Source organism: Papilio polytes, unplaced genomic scaffold, assembly GCF_000836215.1.
Source record: "Papilio polytes unplaced genomic scaffold, Ppol_1.0 DF820678.1, whole genome shotgun sequence".
NCBI lineage: Eukaryota > Metazoa > Arthropoda > Insecta > Lepidoptera > Papilionidae > Papilio > Papilio polytes.
In genome coordinates, this window is record NW_013528526.1 from 585,336 (window position 1) to 606,177 (window position 20,842).

The 20,842-nt window shown below is 34.8% G+C and overlaps 3 protein-coding genes across 7 annotated transcripts in view; 2 read left to right on the plus strand and 1 right to left on the minus strand.

Annotated features, from left to right (window-relative positions):
* The window catches only part of LOC106110373 (CDC42 small effector protein homolog), a 26,290-nt gene extending 22,652 nt beyond the window's left edge, over nucleotides 1-3,638 (minus strand). Inside the window, exon 1 of the mRNA XM_013292193.1 lies at nucleotides 3,442-3,638. The gene's annotated coding sequence lies outside the window, so the exon portion shown is untranslated. The remainder of the gene's footprint in view (nucleotides 1-3,441) is intronic.
* Nucleotides 3,639-6,993: 3,355 nt separating this feature from the next.
* Nucleotides 6,994-17,220, plus strand: LOC106110352. 5 transcript variants are annotated; one of them, XM_013292155.1, is made up of 13 exons: nucleotides 6,994-7,130; nucleotides 9,668-9,721; nucleotides 10,547-11,005; nucleotides 11,487-11,969; nucleotides 12,139-12,405; nucleotides 13,022-13,282; nucleotides 14,027-14,207; nucleotides 14,607-14,785; nucleotides 14,912-15,049; nucleotides 15,139-15,309; nucleotides 15,573-15,683; nucleotides 16,148-16,366; nucleotides 16,905-17,220. In XM_013292155.1, the coding sequence occupies exons 1-13, from the start codon at nucleotides 7,085-7,087 to the stop codon at nucleotides 17,105-17,107; spliced, it is 2,772 nt and encodes a 923-aa protein (XP_013147609.1). In that variant the 5' UTR covers nucleotides 6,994-7,084; the 3' UTR covers nucleotides 17,108-17,220. The 5 variants fall into 5 exon arrangements, with proteins under 5 accessions (XP_013147609.1, XP_013147608.1, XP_013147610.1 ...); XM_013292154.1 differs by having other exon boundaries at nucleotides 6,995-7,130; nucleotides 9,668-9,988; XM_013292156.1 differs by lacking the exon at nucleotides 10,547-11,005 and having other exon boundaries at nucleotides 6,998-7,130; nucleotides 9,668-9,988.
* Nucleotides 17,221-18,074: 854 nt separating this feature from the next.
* On the plus strand, nucleotides 18,075-20,756 carry LOC106110317. The gene is made up of 3 exons (XM_013292085.1): nucleotides 18,075-18,377; nucleotides 19,660-20,070; nucleotides 20,389-20,756. The coding sequence occupies exons 1-3, from the start codon at nucleotides 18,245-18,247 to the stop codon at nucleotides 20,739-20,741; spliced, it is 897 nt and encodes a 298-aa protein (XP_013147539.1). The 5' UTR covers nucleotides 18,075-18,244; the 3' UTR covers nucleotides 20,742-20,756.
* The last annotated feature ends 86 nt before the right edge of the window (nucleotides 20,757-20,842 follow it).

Here is a 20,842-nt window from a genome sequence, read left to right on the forward strand (position 1 = left end):
AAAAAAAAAAAAAAAAAAAGACTGAAACGCTCGTCGATTGACGCTTCGCTTTAACGATTTTTGACCGACTTCCCAAAAGGAGGTACTCAATTCGTCTGTATGTTGTTTTTAATGTGTGTTACGGCATAACTCCGCTGCTCGTAGACCGATTTTGTTGATTCTTTTTTATCCGAAAGGTTGTGCTTGTTTTTTTGTATGATTTTTGGAGTCAAAAACTACGACGTAGTTTTATAGTTTTTCTAAATTCCCTAAATACTTGCTTTAACAAATGCTAACATAACGTAACAATGTTCAAACAGGATTATCGTTTGCCGTAAAATAATTGTTAATGGCTTACTAACAATGCGAGATATGTTTGTATTTTGTCACCTTTGAAAAGAAGTCGCTATTGTGTTTTCAACCATACTATAGCATAGTTTATAAAAAGCCACAGGTCTAAGTACTTGTTGATATTAAAACTAATAAAGCTGGATTTCTGAAGATTCCATTTATTTTATAACTAGCTGTTGCTCGCGACTTCGTCCGTAAAAATAAATATTAAAGCCTATGTTACTTACAGATAAATTACCTTTCTAACTGATAAAATTTTTAAGATCAGCCTAGTAGATTTTGAGTTATTTCTATTTTAATACAAACAAAATTATAAATCTTTCCTTTTTATATTAATACAGATTACCTATTGATTCATTTGTGTAAGGTTGACTTAAGTTTCAACGGAGTAAAACTCAAGATAAGTACTTCGGAAACGCATTTTATGAAGTTATCGAACCAAAAGCACTGAAGAATGGTTAAATATAGCTGGGAAACCGGCCTTAAGTCATTATTAATGGTAGTTTAGGGGAAACTGGCGACGCCCATGACATGATACAGACAGCTGTAATACACCAATTCAGTGATCAAAGTCCTTGGCTCATTTATTTTCCAAATAAAACATATTTTTCATACAACTTATTTAGATCAGTCTCAAGCCTGACAAAAGATGGCCTTAAGGAGATTGTGTACAATACTGTGTCCTACTTACAATAAATATCTAAACGTGGTAAAGACGACCTTTAAAGCAGACAACCGTTGGCCCAATTTAATACGTAACAGATTTATATAATCCGTTCTCGATGTTGCACAATTGTGAAATCGATTGAATCATGATACAGCGGTCAGATAATGACTGCATCTAAAACAATGTACATTACAAAGATTAAGAAACAAGAATGGTAGAGCCCGCTTACATCTTCGCACGAATAAGCCGGCTCGCCCGGTGATACCACGACCACAGAAAACAGGCGTGAAATGGGAGCAATTTCGCATTTCGTCTGATGAATGTGATAACGAGGGCCAAATTTTAGTCCCTTTCCTTTCCCACCATTTTCTTACACGAAAGGGATTTGACGGTGAAGACGCATAGGAAGGGGAAACATCTACTTTGTGAGCGTCTCTTTCTCCGTTCATTAAGGGTAGGCAACACATCGGCAAATGCGGGTATATGGGCAGCAATCTCTTCGCTTTATCGGAGAATTGTGACCGTTCGCTCGTTTGCCACCTTATAATATAAAAACAAGTTTAAAGATGTATCTTTTTATATCATGACTTCAACTATAACACTACGTGGCGATGACTCAAATCATTGAATACTCACAATAAACGGCCGACGAACTTGCACGAAAAAAACGAACCGCTTGTAAAGCTATGAGTACATGCAGTGGTACATGAAGTAGGTAGTATTAAAATGTGATAGAAATAATAAACAAGTTACCTTGAATGACCTTGGATGATCACAATACATAATAGATATGGTAATATTCCAATGTAACTATTAAAATATTATAAAAAGGAAAAATGTTTGTTTGATTGTAATGAATAGGCTTAAAAACTACTGGGTAGATTTTAAAAACTCTTTCACCATTAGAAAGGTTATTTATCTGTGAGTAACATAGGCTATATTTAATATTTCTTTATTATTATTTTTAAAATTCACGCGGACGGAATCGCGGGCAAAAGCTATTATGTATAAAATAGATATCAACAGATTAAAAACAAAACATGCCAACTCTTTCCAGTAATCACCGACCAAAAAGGGACAAGTGAAAAACGATTGCTTAATTTTGTCACTCATAATAAAAGCAAGTCATTTTTAATTATGACGGTTTTAACAAATTAACTGCAACATATCGATTACTCGATCTCACCTTCTAACGAACTTTTTCGTGGCATTACAAAGCCGTTACTTTCCAATGTTGCAAGTAATAGAATTTTATGACTAATAGTTTCATTTATTCGTTTCATATAGTTTAAGTTAGCCGTTATGCATGACTTACAAATTAACAGACAAGTGAGAGCAATACACTGAACCGTTTAACGTCTCTACGTTTTTTATACTAAAGTAATGTTCTAAAGTTTCCATTTAACAAAAAATCAAACTGGCATAACAAATCATACTAATATTATAAATGCGAAAGTTTAGATGGATGGATGTTTGTTAGAGTTTGTAGACTAAACGGCTGAACGGATTTCTATGAAATTTGGTATAGACGTAGAGGATATTCTGGAAGAACACATAGGGTACTTGGTTTTTTTTTTTAAATCTACGTGTACGGAGTCGCCGACGAAAGCTAGTATAGAATAAAAGCACCCATTATTTCTATAGGATACAAGAGTGGCGTCTTAGAACTTTAGGTTAGTTTAACTAGGTGGTTTTAGTCCTGGGTTTGTATCTCGTAAATGTGACACAAAAGGAGTAGGTAGTACTCAAAATGTGTTTCATTGCATTTTAATAATTGTAATGAATTTATAAGAACAAATGAAAGTCTCTTGAAAATTTCATAGAGAAGTAATATATTAACATAATTATGTAGTATAGAAACCCAAACTCTATAGTACTTGGAGGATGCACTCAACTACAAGTTAATACATACCGTAACAAAGACTCAGTTATATTTTGTTTTCAATTGTTAATTCGAAAAACTTATTTACATTCTCTGTAATATCCTGTTGATTAAGAATTGTGAGTGCGGTCCATTGAATCAACGTCGGCAGTACTTATCAGCAACTAATAAATATTTATACTAAGTTGAAACTCGACTAGTCATAATAAGATGACCCGTTTGTTTATTTCTAAACATACCAATTATTGTTTCCTTGTAAGCGGGTTAGTTGGATAAATATTCAAATTAACGACTAAAATTATTATTTAAGACTTATTGCATTGGAGTTTAGCATATTTATTATAAAGACTAGCATTTCTAGGACATGAGAATTCATGATTATTCTTATAGTAGTCAAACGAGTTCAAACGTGCGAATATAACGGAATTATGGACGAATCATGATTCCTCATAAAACTTGCAACGATTACTAAAATTATTATTTATAAATGGATAATAAATATTGAATACATTTTGAATTGTTGTAGAGAAATCAACAAGCGGGAAAAAATCGATTTACTCACGTTCCAATAAACGATATCCTTAGTAAATAATTTTTAAACGTCCACACACTAGATTTTAACACGACCAAGTTAACACAGATATTTGGAACGTTGCACCGTCTGATTAATAAGTGGCTTAACTATTAATAGTTCATTACTTTGAACAATGTTTATGTCAAAAAAGCGCGCTCCCGCCACGCGTTTCTGTGAGTAACTGATGACGCGAGGGCAGCAAAGGCACAGGCATGGTCGCCGTGCAGCCGTGCGCCGGTCGAGTCACCACAGATTAAAACAACTTAATGTCCCTAACAACAATTTTGTAATATCGCCATTATTGTAATTGAATAAGGTTTAAATTACATTACTTTAAAATGTAGTTACATCGTTGTAAATTCGTTTCTCATACATATTGTGTATGCCACGGTCGTTTACACACATTTCTTTTAAGTCGAGAGAAAAGGCGAAAGGATATTGCGGCGTCGCAAGTCGCAAATGCTTCTTGTGCGATTGCCAGTTATCAAGTGAAATAAAAAATCAAATGACTGACTAATAAGTGCTTATCTTCAACTTAATTGTTTAAAAGGCGATTAAAACAAGAGATAATTTAACAATAAATGATTTTTAACTAATTTCAAAGAATAATTGACGTTTTTCAAATAATGTCTAAAAGTCGATTTCCGAAACATTCTTACTCTTAATTTGTTAATGAAAAATCTACATTATTTTCGTTGTACAAATTGAAAACAAAACTTAAGAATTTTTTGTGTCTACCCATGGGCATCAACAGGGTAGGGGTGGGCAGCTGCAATATCTAGCACATTTCTGAAGTATTTTTTAACCTCTGAGACGAGTCTTATAATTATTTACAATATTAACTGTCTTTACAATAATATTTTGTTTTTTTACTGTCCGTAATCTAGAAAGTAAGTAATAAAAGACTATTTTAATGCTTTATTCTCTACATTTAAATACTTAACTAATAAGTTTATGTAAAAAGAGTGATAAGTACAGACATATGGACCTCTGGGCAAATAGTTTTCTACCTGAACGGACGAACGAACAAGCGCGTCGAGCCGTAATGCACATTCGGACGCACAAATTGGACACTACAATAACCACGTGTTAGGAAAAAATAGTTATCCTACAACCTAACACCAATTTTTAAAACTAATAATTAAAGGAGAGTTATAATAAAACTTTCTTTGGCAAGATTGATTAGTAACAGCCTTGTTCGATATACAAGAATAAATACTGGTGTTGGTCCAACGAGGTTGCTACAGGGATGTTGCGAAAGTACTATCGAAGTACGGCAATGCCAACAGATATTGGCAACGGTCTAATGAAAATATAGCATCCAGGGCCGGCGTTAGGGTAGGGCGTGGTTGGGCGACCGCCCAGGGCGCAGTACAGAGGTATATAGTGTTATGAAGAAAATTAGTACCGCGCTGTAGAATTGGCGCAACACTGGATTATCGGTATAAACGTCACGTCCCTAACTGACAGCTGTCAATGTCATTAGTCGTATTGGATTATTTCGCGCAATCCTGGCGAGAAGTGTGGTTCAGAGTTTTTAAGTTATCACTATAGTATCAATCATTTAAATTGTTTAAAAATAGCTCTGCGAATCAGTCTCACATAAACCTTTTAACGTGACACCAAAGTGCTTAAAAAAGGGCACCGTTGAAATCTTGCTCTATCTACACAGAACAGTTGGAATAGATTTAAAAAACGTTATCTTTTTAATTATAATTGAAGATTTTCATAGTTTTAGATAGAATAGACAATGTGGTCACCCTATTTGAACTTGGGAGGTCTGAACGTACAAGTCAGCCTTACATAGGTTTTACCGTATGTTAAACAGCATGTTTTATGTAACATGAAACTAAATATATAGGCTTATACTAAGGTATAAGGACTCTAGATCCATTTAAAACTACCAATATTTATTTTTTATATATCTTGGTTATAAATGGTAAAATCTTTTGCATCCTGTACGTATAGCGCAATCTAGTGAAGAAAAAAGGCAACAGGCTTGCATAAAGAAAAACTTCACTTCGTAAAAATCTAAAAAACATACAGACGAATTGAGTACCTACCTTCTTTTGAGAAGCCGGTCAAAAAAACAATAACTTATAAAAATTGCTTTCTCTATCACAAAAGATAGTCACATAGTGTACATCGGTCCCAAGATAAACGAATAAAAAATCTTGCTGTGTTTATTTTACAAGGCGCATGTAACTATTTACTAATAATTAACAAAATTGAGAAAGTTTAGATGGACGGAAGGATGGATGTTTGTTAATCGGTATCTGCATAACGACTCAATGGATCTCGGTGAAATTTGGCAGAGATGTAGAAGATTTTCGCGCAGACGGTGGGCAACAGCTGGATTTATAAGTAATTTTAACATTGGCAAATTTACAGCGATAATAAGTTAAATAAGTATATTTTTATTGAGAACAAATAGCTTGGAGATATCAATAATTCCAAACGATTTTCTAGTGTTGATGTAATCTAGGTGCTAAACGAACTATTTTAATATTTAGTCTATTCAACATTCTCTTGAAGGTACCTCATAAAGTGACGAAAATCTGGTATGAAAGATAGAAAAGTATGAGGGAATTTAAATCAGACAATACATAATATTCTGCATATGATATAATACCATATGCTTTATTTCAGAATTACAGCAATTGTATCAGATATTCCAAATATTTGTTATCACAATTGTTCTATTGTTCTTGCGACGCGACGGTACAAATGCGTTTCTGCGTTTCATGAGAAAATAATGTAGCCATGTTCCAAAAAACACCTAATTTTATGGGAAAATATATTTAATTAATCTTTAGAAAATAAACTATAGTTAATAAGTGTATTAGAACACATTTTAAACTAGTTAATGTAACCGTGTGCTTTCATTGAATTTCAATTTAATGAAAAATGTATGTTTGTCCCTTATTTGTACCAATGTTTCGATAGAAGTCCGACCTTATTGAAGACCTGTTTACCTAAATTAACTAAACCCGCTTTTTGTTTCCTTGTAAAGAACGTAGTAAATTAAACTTAATAAGGGGAAGTTTCGAGAACACACCGGTTTTTCGTATATTTCATATAGCTAAGCATCGAGATATGTATTTATAAATGAAATCCACTAAAACCTTACAGAATACCCGCTTGAATAAAAGAAGGGTGTCGCCAGGAGAGGTCAAAAAATGTAAAATAGATTTGAAAACTACATCAGATTATTTTAAAGGTGCTGCCTGCCGCTAGACCTAGCATAGATCGTCAGGGGAAGATCATGAATAGATGTTTTTAATTATGCTGCTCGTAGTTCATTTGTAATTTTTACTGTTACTAGCGGATGTTTAGCGTGGTCTCGAAACATAGTAGCAAATAGATTGCTATTTTCCTCCTATTTAAAATAAAAAGAATAATGAACCCATATTTATTGTCGATTAATGTTATTTTTAAAAATATGGTAATTCAAGTTGAATATATGGCAACACTGTAAATTCTCGATATCGCTAGATTAGATAGTTGGATTTGGATGAGATCTTGCTATGATTAATTATAAGGATATAAATGCTGGCGCGCTACCACATTGTTGAATTATCGTTTGTTTGAAAACTCGAAGCGTAAGTAGTGCCGGTTGGTCAGTGCCACCATGCGGTCGTCAGGAAAGACGGCTTTGTGCGTTCTCTTAATTACAGGTATGTACAATACTTATTTACTTATTCAAGGTTATTAGTGCTACGTTTTTGTTATCGAAACCTCTTTTATACTTAAATATATGCAACTTTGTTTACCTTCCATCCAAATTGTTTTAACGATAGCATAAAACGTGAACTGTTTTGTAAATATTAAAGCCAATATTGTACATATTGATTACGTATTTCGAGTTAAAAAGATTTTTATTTTAATATTAAACTTAGCGTTTATGGTGAAACTTAATTAGGTTAGGTTAGATTTTAATATTAAATTTAAAGTGTCAAGTGCAATAAATCCACCATCATGTTAAATGTTAAGAAAGGACCTGAACACAAAAGATCAAAGATTATCGGAAGTTTTAGCAGTGTTTGACAGGTGTAAACGACATATTGCAAACCGGAATGTAATTACGTTCCGATTTTCGGACGTGACAATAACATTACCGTTGTCTATAATTTTTTATTACCTTTACATAACGGAGGTAATCATTATTTCATTACAAGTGTACATAAAATAAATTCATTTTACAATCAACATAACCTTATTGTCACTTTATATTATTAAAACGATATTGTCAATGTTACGGTGAACTGCCAATTTTATGTCCATCCCTTTCAATTACCCTAGAAATAACAGAGATAGCAAGTGTAGTTTGTTTTGCATTACAACTTATAATAAGGATAATTTAAAAAATTGGGACTGACCGTATCGTTTTAAAACTCAAACCATTTTCCTTAATCCATTTTCCTTTAGCCTTTCTAGCACTTGCACTGAAAACAGTTATCATAAATTACGGTTAAATTTTTTGAAGTATTTTTGAACAGTTAATAGAGGATAAATAGAATTAATATTTGAAGTTAAAGTGGTAGAGTCCGCTTTAATATCTTCGCACGAACGGGTCGGCTCGCCCGGTGTAATACCACGACCACACAGAAAACAGGCGTCATGTCGAAGTAATTTCGCGTTTCGCCTGATGAGTGTGGTGCCGGAGGCATAATTTTAGTCCCTTTCCCTTTCCACCCTTTTCTTAAGGGGAAGGATGAGAAGGAAAAGTGGATTTGACGGTAGAGGAGACGCATAAGATAATGTCCTCTTTATGTGCGTCTCCTCCTCCGTCAATTAAGGGTAGGCAACGCATCTGTAATTGCGGATGTTTATGGGCAGCGGTCGCTTTCCATTTCGGTGGATTCAGGTAGCCGCTTGTTCGTTTGCCACCTTATATTTTATAAAAAAAGTATCTTTGAAAAATACTGTTATTAAATAATATAGTAGAGATAAATGTGCATTAAAATATATTGCATTGATTTTTTTTAATTGTCGCATAAAATGTTTAACGTGTATGTTTCGCAATACTACGATTAGATACTTCTATTCTATATGCGGAAGAAATACCAACATTAAGCAATACACTGTTTACTTAAGATATTCTTGTAACAATTATGTATTACGTTCATAATTGCTGATTGATAGATGCCTGTGACAATCTATTAATGAAAAACAAAGAACAAAACTAATTGAAATTGAAGAACGAGATTTAAAAATCATAAGAATGAGAGTAAAAAGCATTCGCATGGGTCGGTAAAAGTAGGAGGAGGGCAGGACTTATAGAGAGGCAAACATCTATACTATTATAATAAAGCGTAAACACACACTTTGCCTAAGAAGTCAGCAATCACAGTATATTTTCGAATAACTCTTCTTTTAATAAAAAGCTCTACACTACGTCACGCTTTAGGCTATATATTTTCACGCTGTTAAACTTAGGGGTAAATATTTTGGATACAAACCCTAATATGGAAAAGAGACCATAAGTTGCTGCCAACATCAAGGAAACAAGGTTGCCATGGTTTGACATCATGTTATCATTTTGGCATTTGCAATTGATAATTTGACAAATGTGAAAAATAAAATGATTTTATAATTTTATGCAGATGAAGTCGCATGGGAACAGCTAGTTTTAAATATGTACATTAATTTAAAATACTAATGTTCATATAATTCCTACTTGTGGAGATAACTCAAAATTGACTTGATTTTATTCAAGCATTCTCTTCAAGACACACAAATCATTTTACTACTGGCTTCCCCTTTGACTACATACTCACTCCTATGCCTAATAGTAGTAGTGTTTTTTTTTATAACATAAGGTGGCAAACGAGCAAGCTGCCACCTGAATCCCCCAAAATGGCGAAGCGACCGCTGCCCATAAATTTGCAATTGCAGATGCGTTGCCTACCCTATCCGACGGAGGAGGAGACGCTTATAAAGAAAATATTTCCCCTTCCTATGCATCTCCTCTACCGTCAAATCCACTTTCCGTTACCATCCTCTCCTTATAAGAAAAGGGTGGTAAAGAGAAAGGGACTTAAATTAGGCCTCCGGCAACACACTCGTCAGACGAAACACGGAATTGCTTCCATTTCACGTCTGTCTTCTGTGTGGTCGTGGTATTACACCGGCGTACCGGCGCATTCGTACTAAGATGTTAAAGCGGGCACTACCCACTGTTGCAAGTATATTCTATTTTCATTTGTTTCAGGTTTCACTTTCACCGCAAACGCAAGCGGGGCGAGGCAAGTAACCCTTAATGCGGGTGAGAACCTCCAAACATCGATTTTGACCTTAAATGACATTGTAGTCGGATGTTACCTGACCACTCCTAATGGCAATGAAATCGAATTCAAGCCTCTAAATCATTCCAACGACAAATACCAACTGTTAGATGACACCGACTTTGTTAAATGTCAAGTTACAGTTAAAAACCTTGACAGTAATGACAATGGACTTTGGGTACTCCGATCTGTGTCGGATGCGGGCAGCTCTCGCACCGAATCTTACCAAGTGACAGTCGTCTCTACAGGTTCGGAAGTGATTTTCAATCTCCTCAAAATGTTTTTAAGTTTGATAAAAATCGATGAAAGTCTTATCTCGAATATTGTTATAGATAACCGCTTCTTTCAACAGCAAAATCCATATACGAAAAAGCATTAAGTACAATGGCAGCAACTTTTATCGTATAACTGATTCTATTCATCAAAAATCACTCCCGTTTCATCAAAAACTGTCATTCATTAGCAAATCTTGTGTTGTTTGCTCAGTCGTAGATTTTTAGCCATTACATTCTTCGTTTTAAACCAACATAAAATCATCCCTGCTTATCACAAGTTCCAATTACGAAGCACATAAAATGCAATAAATCACAATGTTATTGATTTTTTTTTTACTCAGACGTTAATTGTAGATTCGGAAAAAAATAGAACAATACAATGTAAAAACTTTTAATAGTTAAGAGTAGCAATTCACCATAACTAGAAAAATCAGTTTTAAGAAATCAGTTCACGATCTTATTTCGTAGATAGAAAAACTTAACAATTTTTTCTTTTAATTTCATTAACTATGATTTTTTTTCGAGTAACAGAAGGTACAACTGATACAGCTAACACAGATAACATAACGACTGATGAATCTTCAAAAGAAATTCTAACAACACTTTCAACTGGGGAATTATATGAAACAACAATCGCACAAGTAACTGAAGCAGTCCATGATACAACAGCAAAGGATGACGTCACCGCTGTAGATATAGAACATGTATATATTAGAACAAAACTTGGAGAAACACACACACTAATGATCCCGGAAGACGATTTTTTGAACAATGAGAAATGTTATTTAGTAAAACCAGATGGAACACAATACGATTTTGAAGATATGCATATATCTGATGTGGAAATTATAAACTATATTACAGTAGCATGTGGTATTAAAATATATGTATCAACAGAAGAAATGCTCGGACGATGGACTTTAATTTCACGAGGCACAAGAAGTGCTGAAGTTGTTGAAAGACGTTTACCGTTTACTATCTTCTTAGAAGGTATTACTGACAACGAGCAAATGCGTAATAACAAATAACTGAAACAAAAATCGCGTAGTTACTAACAATTACTGCAAATGTTTCACGTGTATTTTTCGCGTAATTTAAATGAAGCAATCGGGTAGTTCAAAACTTGTCACGTTAATTCTTTCCCACTATAACCGTTGTGACATCTTATTTTGCTATCCATACTCATAAATCACCATTTACAAGTATTGTCTACTATGGTTATTGTTATGGTAATCAATGCATCTTATTCATTAAGTGTTACGACAAAGAATTATTGTTCATATGCTCTTATATGTTATGCTTTGTTAACGCTATGCAAGTGTTTCACTCAGCTAAATCAACAACTCTATAAAAACTCAGATATACTTAGTAGTAATTCGCTACTGTATTTATGTTACAAAATTTCGTACGAACATTTTAAAACAACTTATCAAATGTCTTTTGTATTCAAATTGAATTTTTCCACAAACAGAACCTACAAGTGAAATACCAAATACAGACACAACAAAGTCAGTGGAAGAAACTTCGAAAGATTCAACACAAAAAGAAAACTTTGATACAACGATTGCAGAATTACCAAAAGAAACAACCGAAAAAGCATACACGACTGAACGCATTTTAGATACTACGACAAAGAAAATAGAAGATATCATAAACATTGATCCTGGATATTTTGTAACTAAAATCGGTGAAACGCATAAAGTAAAAATTCCTGAATACGATTTTTTGAATAGCAACGAATGTTACATTATAACACCGGGAGGAGAACGCCATGATATAGAACATCTCCAGTTATATGGAATAGAAGCAATTACTGATTATAATGTAGCTTGTGGAGTAAAAGTCCATATAGTATCTGAAGACATGGTGGGAGATTGGATGCTAGTCTCACGAGCTACACGATTCAGCACAGAGGTTGTAGAAAGAAGATTGCCGTTTACAATCGTCATAGAAGGTAGATATCATTTGAAACTGGATTCAATGCATTAACATAATCTTTAATTTACGTGTATCGGGTCACGTCTGAGATAAGGATAACGTCTTGATAATTACAAAATCAATATATGTAAAATTTACGATTAAAACTATTCGATGTTTGATAAAGAAACATTTTTGAATTACAGAAATAGTAAATGCTTTACCAAGTGAGATAACGATTATGGAAGGTAAAGATATTTATATACGTCTAGAAGATGCTACTTCTTTCCATGCTACGTGTAAGCTGGTAGATGGTCGTGATGAAGAACGTGTTGATGTAGAAAGAGATGCAAGATATGTTGACACTTGCGGTTTCATTGTAAGAAATGCCACAACTAATGATTCCGGCTTCTGGAAGATATCGTATGGAGTAAAAACTATTTATAAGGCATGGGCTCGCGTCACTGTTTACGGTAACTGTTCCGTTTCAATAATAATTTAAGGATACTAATATAATTTTTAAGTGGCATAGATCTAACCCATGAAAACCTACGCTTAATGTGTCTCAATGCGCCATAGAACATTTTATACATACATTTCAATCGTTCAGCTTTGGCTTAAACGCAATCAGCATGATTCAAATTACATAAATATTTTCAACATATTTTCATATAATACTAGCTGTTGCCCGCGACTTCGTCCGCGTGGTATTAGAAAACATACGAACTATATAAATAACAAAAAGCTACGTATCCCTCGGAAACCGGACATTTCTCGGGGATTTGCCTTATCCCATGTGTACTCCAGACTTTGTTTTATATCTGTGCCAAATTTCTCGGAGATCCGTTTAGCCGTTTAGGCTACAAATGCTAACAAACATCCTTCCATCCATCTAAACTTTCGCATTTATAATATTAGTAAGATATATGATACTCGTATATTCGGTTCCTCTAGAAGTTAAACTTACTCCTTAACTTCAAGACAATAAGTTTGACTTGCTCCGAAAATGATAGTTTCTATTGCATTAAACTATTTCTTCTTATGGGACTAAAGGTTGTTGGATTTGTTTGATTTATTAATTCTAACTAGGTCACAGCGATCCATCGTTGCAAACGCACTTCACATGGACTCTGGATAGGCCAGTGAGCCAGTTAATGGGACCTGAAGGCACAGTCTACTGCAGACTCGTAGATGCCAGCCACAACACAGTGTTCGATGGCTTCGGCAGATGTAATGTAACATTGTCAAGAGTGTCCAACGAACATGCTGGTAACTGGAAGATGCACATTGGTCTGCAGGGACGAGTTCTAACTGACGAATACGATGTTCACGTGTCTATTAGGAGAGCAGGTAATCTTAAGTTGCCAATGTAATTTGAATTCATTTGTTAGCTTATTATAATATACTAGCTTTCGCCTGCGACTCCGTCCGCGTGGACTTAAAAAAAAAGAATTGTAAGTAGCCTATGTGTTCTTCCAGACTATACTCTACATCCATACCAAGTTTCATCGAAATCCGTTCATCCGTTTAGGATACAAACTCTAACAAACATCCATCCATCCATCTAAACTTTCGCATTCATAATATTAGTGTGATTGGAAATTAATAAGAGGTGTTTAAATTATCCAGAGCAAGTAAAAACGATGACAACCTTAAAGTTTGTGACAAACAGGATTCTTACCACGATTGGGCTTTTCCCGATATTTCAATTGTTCAAATAAGTTATTAATCACTATTTAGTTATTTAGTCAATTGACCTGTATAGCGATAAGATTAAATTATATTTCATATGATAATTCTAATTATCTGAAGGTTGTCAATTTACGACCATTATACGTTTAAATGTTACATTTCAGTAAAGGTAGCTACCACTTAGCAATGCATTATGAAAAAGAAGTCATTTTTATTTTTTATTCCAGCTCCTAAATGCTCGTATATTATCTTAGTTCTTAAAGAATAATTGTGCTTTATTTTTTAAGAATACAATGGGGATCAGCGGATGTTGAGACAGATGATTTGTCAAACATTTAACGAATAGATAATTCGTAAAAGATTTTGTAGGCTCGTTTACTAAGAGCAAACTTATGTCTTCAGATCCTAAGCCTGCGGTATCAACATCAGTGGCCACCAACAAGCCAACAGTAACACTCACGTGTTCTGTGGCGAGCGCAGAAACTCTACGATCTTGCAAGTTCCGTGACCCCGCAGGTCGTATCCTACTCGCCACTCCTGGAGTTGGTGAAGGGCGGTATACCTTCCACGGTAACAGTGCTAGGTAAGTTAAGAAATATTTGAATTAAGATGATTCTTTATGTAGGACGTATTTGTCTCATAACGTACTCGATAATGAAAATAAACATTTACATTCCGGACTTAGTATAACCACATCGATTTTATAATATTGTTTACATCTGGATTTTTAGTTATGAGTGTAGAAGGGTACACCGGTAGAGGTAGACTTGGAAAGAGATGGATGGATTGCGTGAAAGTTGACATAATCAAAAAGGGAGTGATGACTGAAATGACGTATAGAGTTATGTGGAGGACAAAAACCTGTTGCGTCGCTACTGGAGTAGGATAAGGAGAAAGAGGATGATTTTGATCTGGACCGTAAACTTTTTAAACTTGGACTAATATAAAACAAATATTAAGATTAACTTATTATTACTTACAGCTCTGTATCTGGAGATCGCCGCTTGGAGTGCGGTATTCAGATCACGGATCCTTTGATCAGCGATTTGGGTCTGTGGCGCTGCGCCATGGAGACCGACTCTGATAATTACTACGGCTTCCTTGCGGCGCTCTGCCCCTGGGCCATGCGGGACCCTGAAGTCGCTGCCAGTGTACGATCTGGTAAGATTAAAATAAAACCCTGACTTATTGACGTTAATTTTTCAAACAAAAGTATTACAAAACAAATACTTCACTCATATAAGCGTTGGTTATTACTGTATTAAAGTGTTTAACACATGTTTTCAGAACCAGTATTGGAAGCTGATAGTGAGACGGTGTCGGGACTTGAGGGTGAGAGTATGACCATGTCGTGCTCGGTGCAGTCACCCATCAGGTACTGCTACTTCAGAGCGCGCAATGGAACCACATTCTCCATTAGTCCCGGTAAGTACTCAATAATGAAAACTAACCTAACTTTTCTTGCAGCTAAATCACACTCTAATTTGTTCTTTATGGGACTTCTACATTTACAGGAGAATCGTCAGGAGCTATGGAGTACGCGGGAGCTGGCTTCGATGCTGGCGAATGTTCGATTCGCTTCTCGAACCTTCTGGCGAGTGACAGCGGCCGCTGGAGCTGCCATGTCGGCTTCCTTGACCACCAACAGCCGGAGCAGAGCGCGCAGTTCGCATTGACTGTACAAGGTTAATATAGTTGGAATATGTACAGATTTTTGAACTCGTAGTTAGCTAGACAATGACGATACAAATTCACTTAAGATTGAAATTAACGCCATCTAGTGTACAATTGGATTTCGAACGTAACTATATGTTAAGTAAATTGTTGTAAATTGAAGAGATGGATGGATTGAATTGAATTAAAGAACTGGATTGACTAAAACCTAGTGCTACCCTACGAGAGAGTTAAGGACTAAATGCATAATAATAAAAGCTTATTATATTTTCAGATACGTTGGTCGCCGAGCAGAGAATGGATAAAGGCGCCCTGATTGTGACTGGACGTGTGTACGACGACCGCGCATTAGACTACTGCAGATTCGTGCGCATTGATGGACTGGGTGAGTCGATTTTAACATACTTAAACTAATTTACTAACTATTAAACTTATTTCAAAAATTGTTTCGCCCTTGTAAAGAACTGGTTTCTATCTAAGAGCGAGCGTAAACTTTTGTGTAAACTATCACACAACTGTTGTGCGATAGTCGATTGTTTCGCAGCCAATTCAACTGTTTAGTTGCACAACTAAAAATCGAGTAGTGAGCACATCTCCACGTAAGCTCGCTAGCTGTTTCTCGTGATTTCGTCCGCGTGAAGTTATAAATAAAAAAAAAATATGTTACTCACAGATTAATTATCTTTCTAATGATGAAAGAATATTTAAATTCAGCCCAGTTTTTGAGTTATTTCGATACTTACAAAAATACAAATCTTTTCTCTTTATAATGTTAGTATAAATGAATCAAAGCGCGACTAAACAGTTGTGCGATTAAGGTGTGCACTCTAAGAATAATTGTTCTTGCAGGTTTCACGACGGACAACCTGCCTTCGGGCTACAGAAGCGACAGTTTGCTGACTGTGGGTAGATGTGAGATCCGCATCCCCAACCCGTCAGTGCTGGAGCGGCACCCGTGGACGGTGGCCGCGCGCGTGCAGGGCATGACCTTCGAGTACTCGCGGCAGACCAACCACTCCCTACAAATGCCTGAAGCCGGCGGTGATGAAGATAACACCATTGTTATTTGTAAGTTTTATTTAATCATCTATATAAATATAATAAAGTGGAAACACACACTACTTTGTGGCGTAGAATGTCAACAATGAAACAACAATATCTTACTATCTTACTAATATTATAAATGCGAAAGTTTAGATGGATGGATGGATGTTTGTTAGCGTTTGTAGCCTAAACGGCTGATCAGATCTCCATGAAACTTTGAACAGGTTTAGAGCATAGTCTGGAAGAACACATAGGCTACTTTTTATCCCGGGAATAGTTACGGTTCCTTTAGGATTCATTAATTTAGTTTTTTAATGTTTACTCGATCATTCTGCAACGGTTCAACATATCATATTGTTCGTGTGTTTTCTAATACCACGCGGACGAAGTCGCGGGCAACAGCTCGTATTGTTATATTCAAACTTTGTCTTATGTGTCCGCATATGTCAAATCCACTTCCCTTTCCTAACGTTTCTTATAAGAAAAGGGCGAGAAAGAAAAAGAGACTAGGATAACGCCTCCAGAAGAAATTGTACAACTTAAAAAATCTTTGTTTTTTCAGACCGCTTCCCATTCTCGTGGATCTTCATCATCGTGATAGGGTTGTCGCTTATCATCATCGGTATCCTGGTCGGTCCCAAGAGGAACAGAAAGTGGACTTACGCGAAGGCTTCCACCTTCAGGGAGAGTTTCCGACGCAGCTTCACAAGGAAGGCAGCCAGCGAACAAACAGTTCCAAAGAAGAACACGCCCATGTCGGCTTAAATTTATTATATGTTAATCACGTGTTAAAATATTTACGCACCCCTATTGTGATATTAATAGTTTGAAATTTTTGTAACCACATTGTTGATTAATTAAAGTTTTCACGTTTTCCATTTGTTTGTTTTATTTTAAACTAGCTGTAGCTGGCGAAATTGTCCAAATGAAATTAAAAAATATAGCCCATGTTACACACAGATAAATTACCTTTCCAATGGTGACAGAATTCTTAAAATCAGCCAGAATTATACTTATAATTATACAAAATTATAATTCTTTCCTCTTTCTATTTGGATAGTCGGTAAGGCGTAAGTGACCTAAGTTGTCCCCCTCTTCCGCTAACTCTTATTCCCAACCATCACACTGCTCTGTCCCCACGTGGAAACAGATGAGAATAAAAAGTTTCGTCCGTCCCAACTTTTGCGACGAGGGGAAGGTTGGAACCTATTTATTTCTTAACGGTTCCATCTGACACCTTATTGGTGATGGTGGGACTAAAAGGTTCGGGTAAAGGGACAGATGAAACTTTTTATTCCCACATGTTCCCACGTGGGGACAGATCGGCGTGACGGTTGGGAATAATCCTTCGCGACGTGCGTATTCGGCCTTAAGTTACTTCTGTAGTTGTGATACCGATATACGAAGTATGACCGATTTCAATACTATTTACTTAAGATAACAATATCTCATTGATAATGCAAGATTGTCTGATGGCATGTCTAAAAATCGTCCTGAAATTATTTTATTTTGTTAAAAATTGTAGAGATTACTTTTTCTATTTTCTTAAGAAGTGGTCCCCGTCCGATACCGAAATGTAAATGTTTTTTTAATTTACTACGAAGTAATAACTCTTTGCTTTATTTTGTTTTTATATGCTATCATGTTCCGTCATTCTGATATCCGTCTATAAAGTACGGCATTTACCTTCATACAAATTTAATTCGATACTTTATATGTGTCATTAATCAAATTAGTCAAACTATAAGTATATTTGTATCAAATAGAGAAATCATTTTAATATGTAATTATTCACAGTTACAATAATTCTATTATGTAATTAAGCCTAATAAGAGTGTAATTAATGTAATTAAACATAAATTGTTACAAAATTTTTGTACAGTAATCGCATATTTTTTCCAAATGTCCGTTGCATGGAGTAAACGATGTGCTTATTATCAGTTGCTTGGCTGCGCAAACGCCATGAACCCGTGTCTTAGATTCCTCATACAAAGTGTTTTAATATCAAACTGTGTCACAGTGAATACAATCAATAGTAAGTGTAATCGATTTAAATACCTAATCCGTAAAATTAGACGCTACTATTATAGCTTTTATTGCCAAAACTTAAGGGACAATTTTGTTTGTTTTAACTCGCTTTATCGACTTTGTTAGTCGATTCGCTTGAACTGTTGTGTTGATCGAATTTTTAATTTTGTATTCACAATCGCAAAGTTCCTTTCTTTGAGACTTAGGGCCTGTCTTACCAAATTGTAAAATATTTGATGGCAATATCGGATTTTGTTATCTGACAGTGGCGTCATTTTTAAGCTATCCGAGACTATCAGCCAGTGGTGGGACAGCCCTTTGTTTTAAGCTAAATGTTTTAAAAAAAAATTAAAACTCAGTAAGATTAACAATACGCGCTATTATGTTTAATAGTTCGTATTTTGATAATGCGCGTTCCGAGAAATAAACGTGTATCTGTGCACGACTAATGCGTGCTCTATATTGTGTCAGTATTTAAAAGACACTCTGTATATAAAACGCGTACAAAACAACGCTTCAAATTGCCGTTCGTTCGGTAAAATAATTCTCATTTGATTGTTATTATTTGAGCATAGTATGGAAATAGTTTTATAGACCTTACTAATAGTTTAAAATTCGTAGTTTAAAGGCAATAGGATGAATATTATCTTCTTATTAGCATCTTTTCAACAGTGTCTTAAAGTGTAGAATGTTAAATTCACCTGAAATGACACTTCACGTTTTAAAACGCGTTTTTTATCAATTTCAATGTTAAGTCAGTCATTAAGTTGTATGTCACATTGCAATAAAAAGCAACCAGTAAGTATAGTGGTTAAGATGTGCGTTTACTTTGTAAGTTCTAAATTCGATTAATAAATATAAATGCGAATGTTTAAATGTATGTTTGTTAGTTTTAAAAAATGGCATAAATGTAGAGTGTAATCTGGAAGACTTTTTTTTAATTCCACAGACGAAGTCGCGAGCGAAAGCTAGTTTATTTATAACATTTTGTGTCGTTTATATGGAAAGAATACTTACCGCTTGATGCTTCTAGAATCCACTGTATTAGTCAAGCTATAAGTTGAATCCATACGCTTACTAAAGTGGGCCTTACTTTGCACCACACGTTATCACAAAACTGACTATTAGGTGTTTTATAAGTGACTTCTTAACTACGTTTTAATCTTATATTTTAAATATACCCACTTTTGCATCATTTAAAAAAGAGTTGATTTTACGAACACATAACCTATATATTTTGCGTCATAGAATATTTGTCATAGATTAAATAACAATTTTTAATTTTTCAGGTGATACAAAAATCGAGCTACCCTCATTTCTAATCGATTGTAAGCTAAACGATATTATAATTATATCAGCACCAATAGTTATTGAAAAAGGGCGGTATTATTTAAGTAAACCGAACGGTGACGTCATCAAATTACCTGAATTTCCGCCGAAACACAAGATTTTCACAGATAATGACACAATTATTAACACGACGAAGTATCGAGTATTTAATGTAAATAATCCGAAATATTTCAATACACATGATATATTTAATGATAATTTAAAGAAGATGGGTGCTATGGATTTCATGTTGGGACCTTTGGGGGAGGAGGATCATGGAAATTGGGTTCTAAGTGTTTTTTCTGACCATAATGAAGGTGAAAATGAAGGTGCTACGGAGTTTTTTCAAGTCATCACTATTAGAATTATAGGTGAGAATTTATTTTATAAAACCGTTTACTATGAAATCGGATCGGTTATTATGACCAGTCATAGATTATGTTACGACTAAAAAATGCCGGTTACTTTATTTGGGTGTTTCCCGTTGAGCCAATCGATCGACCGACCGTATGTATGAACCAATGGAATTTTTTTTCCCATTGGACCGATTGAATCCATACAATCAATTGACTAAATGGTCAAAAAATTCTTTATTTTCGTTTAATTAGCACAACGGGAAACATCTTTTCTGTTCTAATTTTTTTGACTGTAATTTCCTTTTCTCTCATTTTAATTTGTTTCGTTCACAGAAAGTATACCAATAGAACCATATTTTACGAAACTAAATGAAGAGAGCGATTTGATTTTGAAATTCGCGTATCCTATTAAACTTTTAGAATCCTGCGAAATCCAAAGACCGAAGACATCGAGTGACCGTTATTACGAAAGGACAAGGAATTTGGATTCTTGTGAATATATTGTCCCGAATATTACTAGACAAGACCAAGGATGGTGGACTATTATAGGAGTTGGTAAAATTATCTATCGAGCTAAAATGTATTTGGAGGTTAATAAAAAAAAATTAATGTATTTTTTTTATAAATTATTTGATAATACTTTAGTGATGATTCAGCTGACAATAGATGGCGCTTTACTAAAATAGTATAAAAACTCAATCACGATACAAGACTAATATTTTTAGGACCTGTCCCACCATTAGCTGATAGAGGCTCAGAGAGCTTAAAAGTGACGTAACTGTCAGAT

Excerpts from the sequence above, each read along its gene's own strand:
- LOC106110352 (XM_013292154.1), top strand. The coding sequence starts at position 7,085 with ATGCGGTCGTCAGGAAAGACGGCTTTGTGCGTTCTCTTAATTACAG. Across the intron at positions 9,989-10,546 it reads AGTGACAGTCGTCTCTACAG|AAGGTACAACTGATACAGCT; the intron begins GTTCGGAAGTGA and ends TTCGAGTAACAG. Across the intron at positions 15,050-15,138 it reads CACATTCTCCATTAGTCCCG|GAGAATCGTCAGGAGCTATG; the intron begins GTAAGTACTCAA and ends CTACATTTACAG.
- LOC106110317 (XM_013292085.1), top strand. The coding sequence starts at position 18,245 with ATGTCCGTTGCATGGAGTAAACGATGTGCTTATTATCAGTTGCTTGGC. Across the intron at positions 18,378-19,659 it reads CACAGTGAATACAATCAATA|GTGATACAAAAATCGAGCTA; the intron begins GTAAGTGTAATC and ends TTAATTTTTCAG. Across the intron at positions 20,071-20,388 it reads CATCACTATTAGAATTATAG|AAAGTATACCAATAGAACCA; the intron begins GTGAGAATTTAT and ends TTTCGTTCACAG.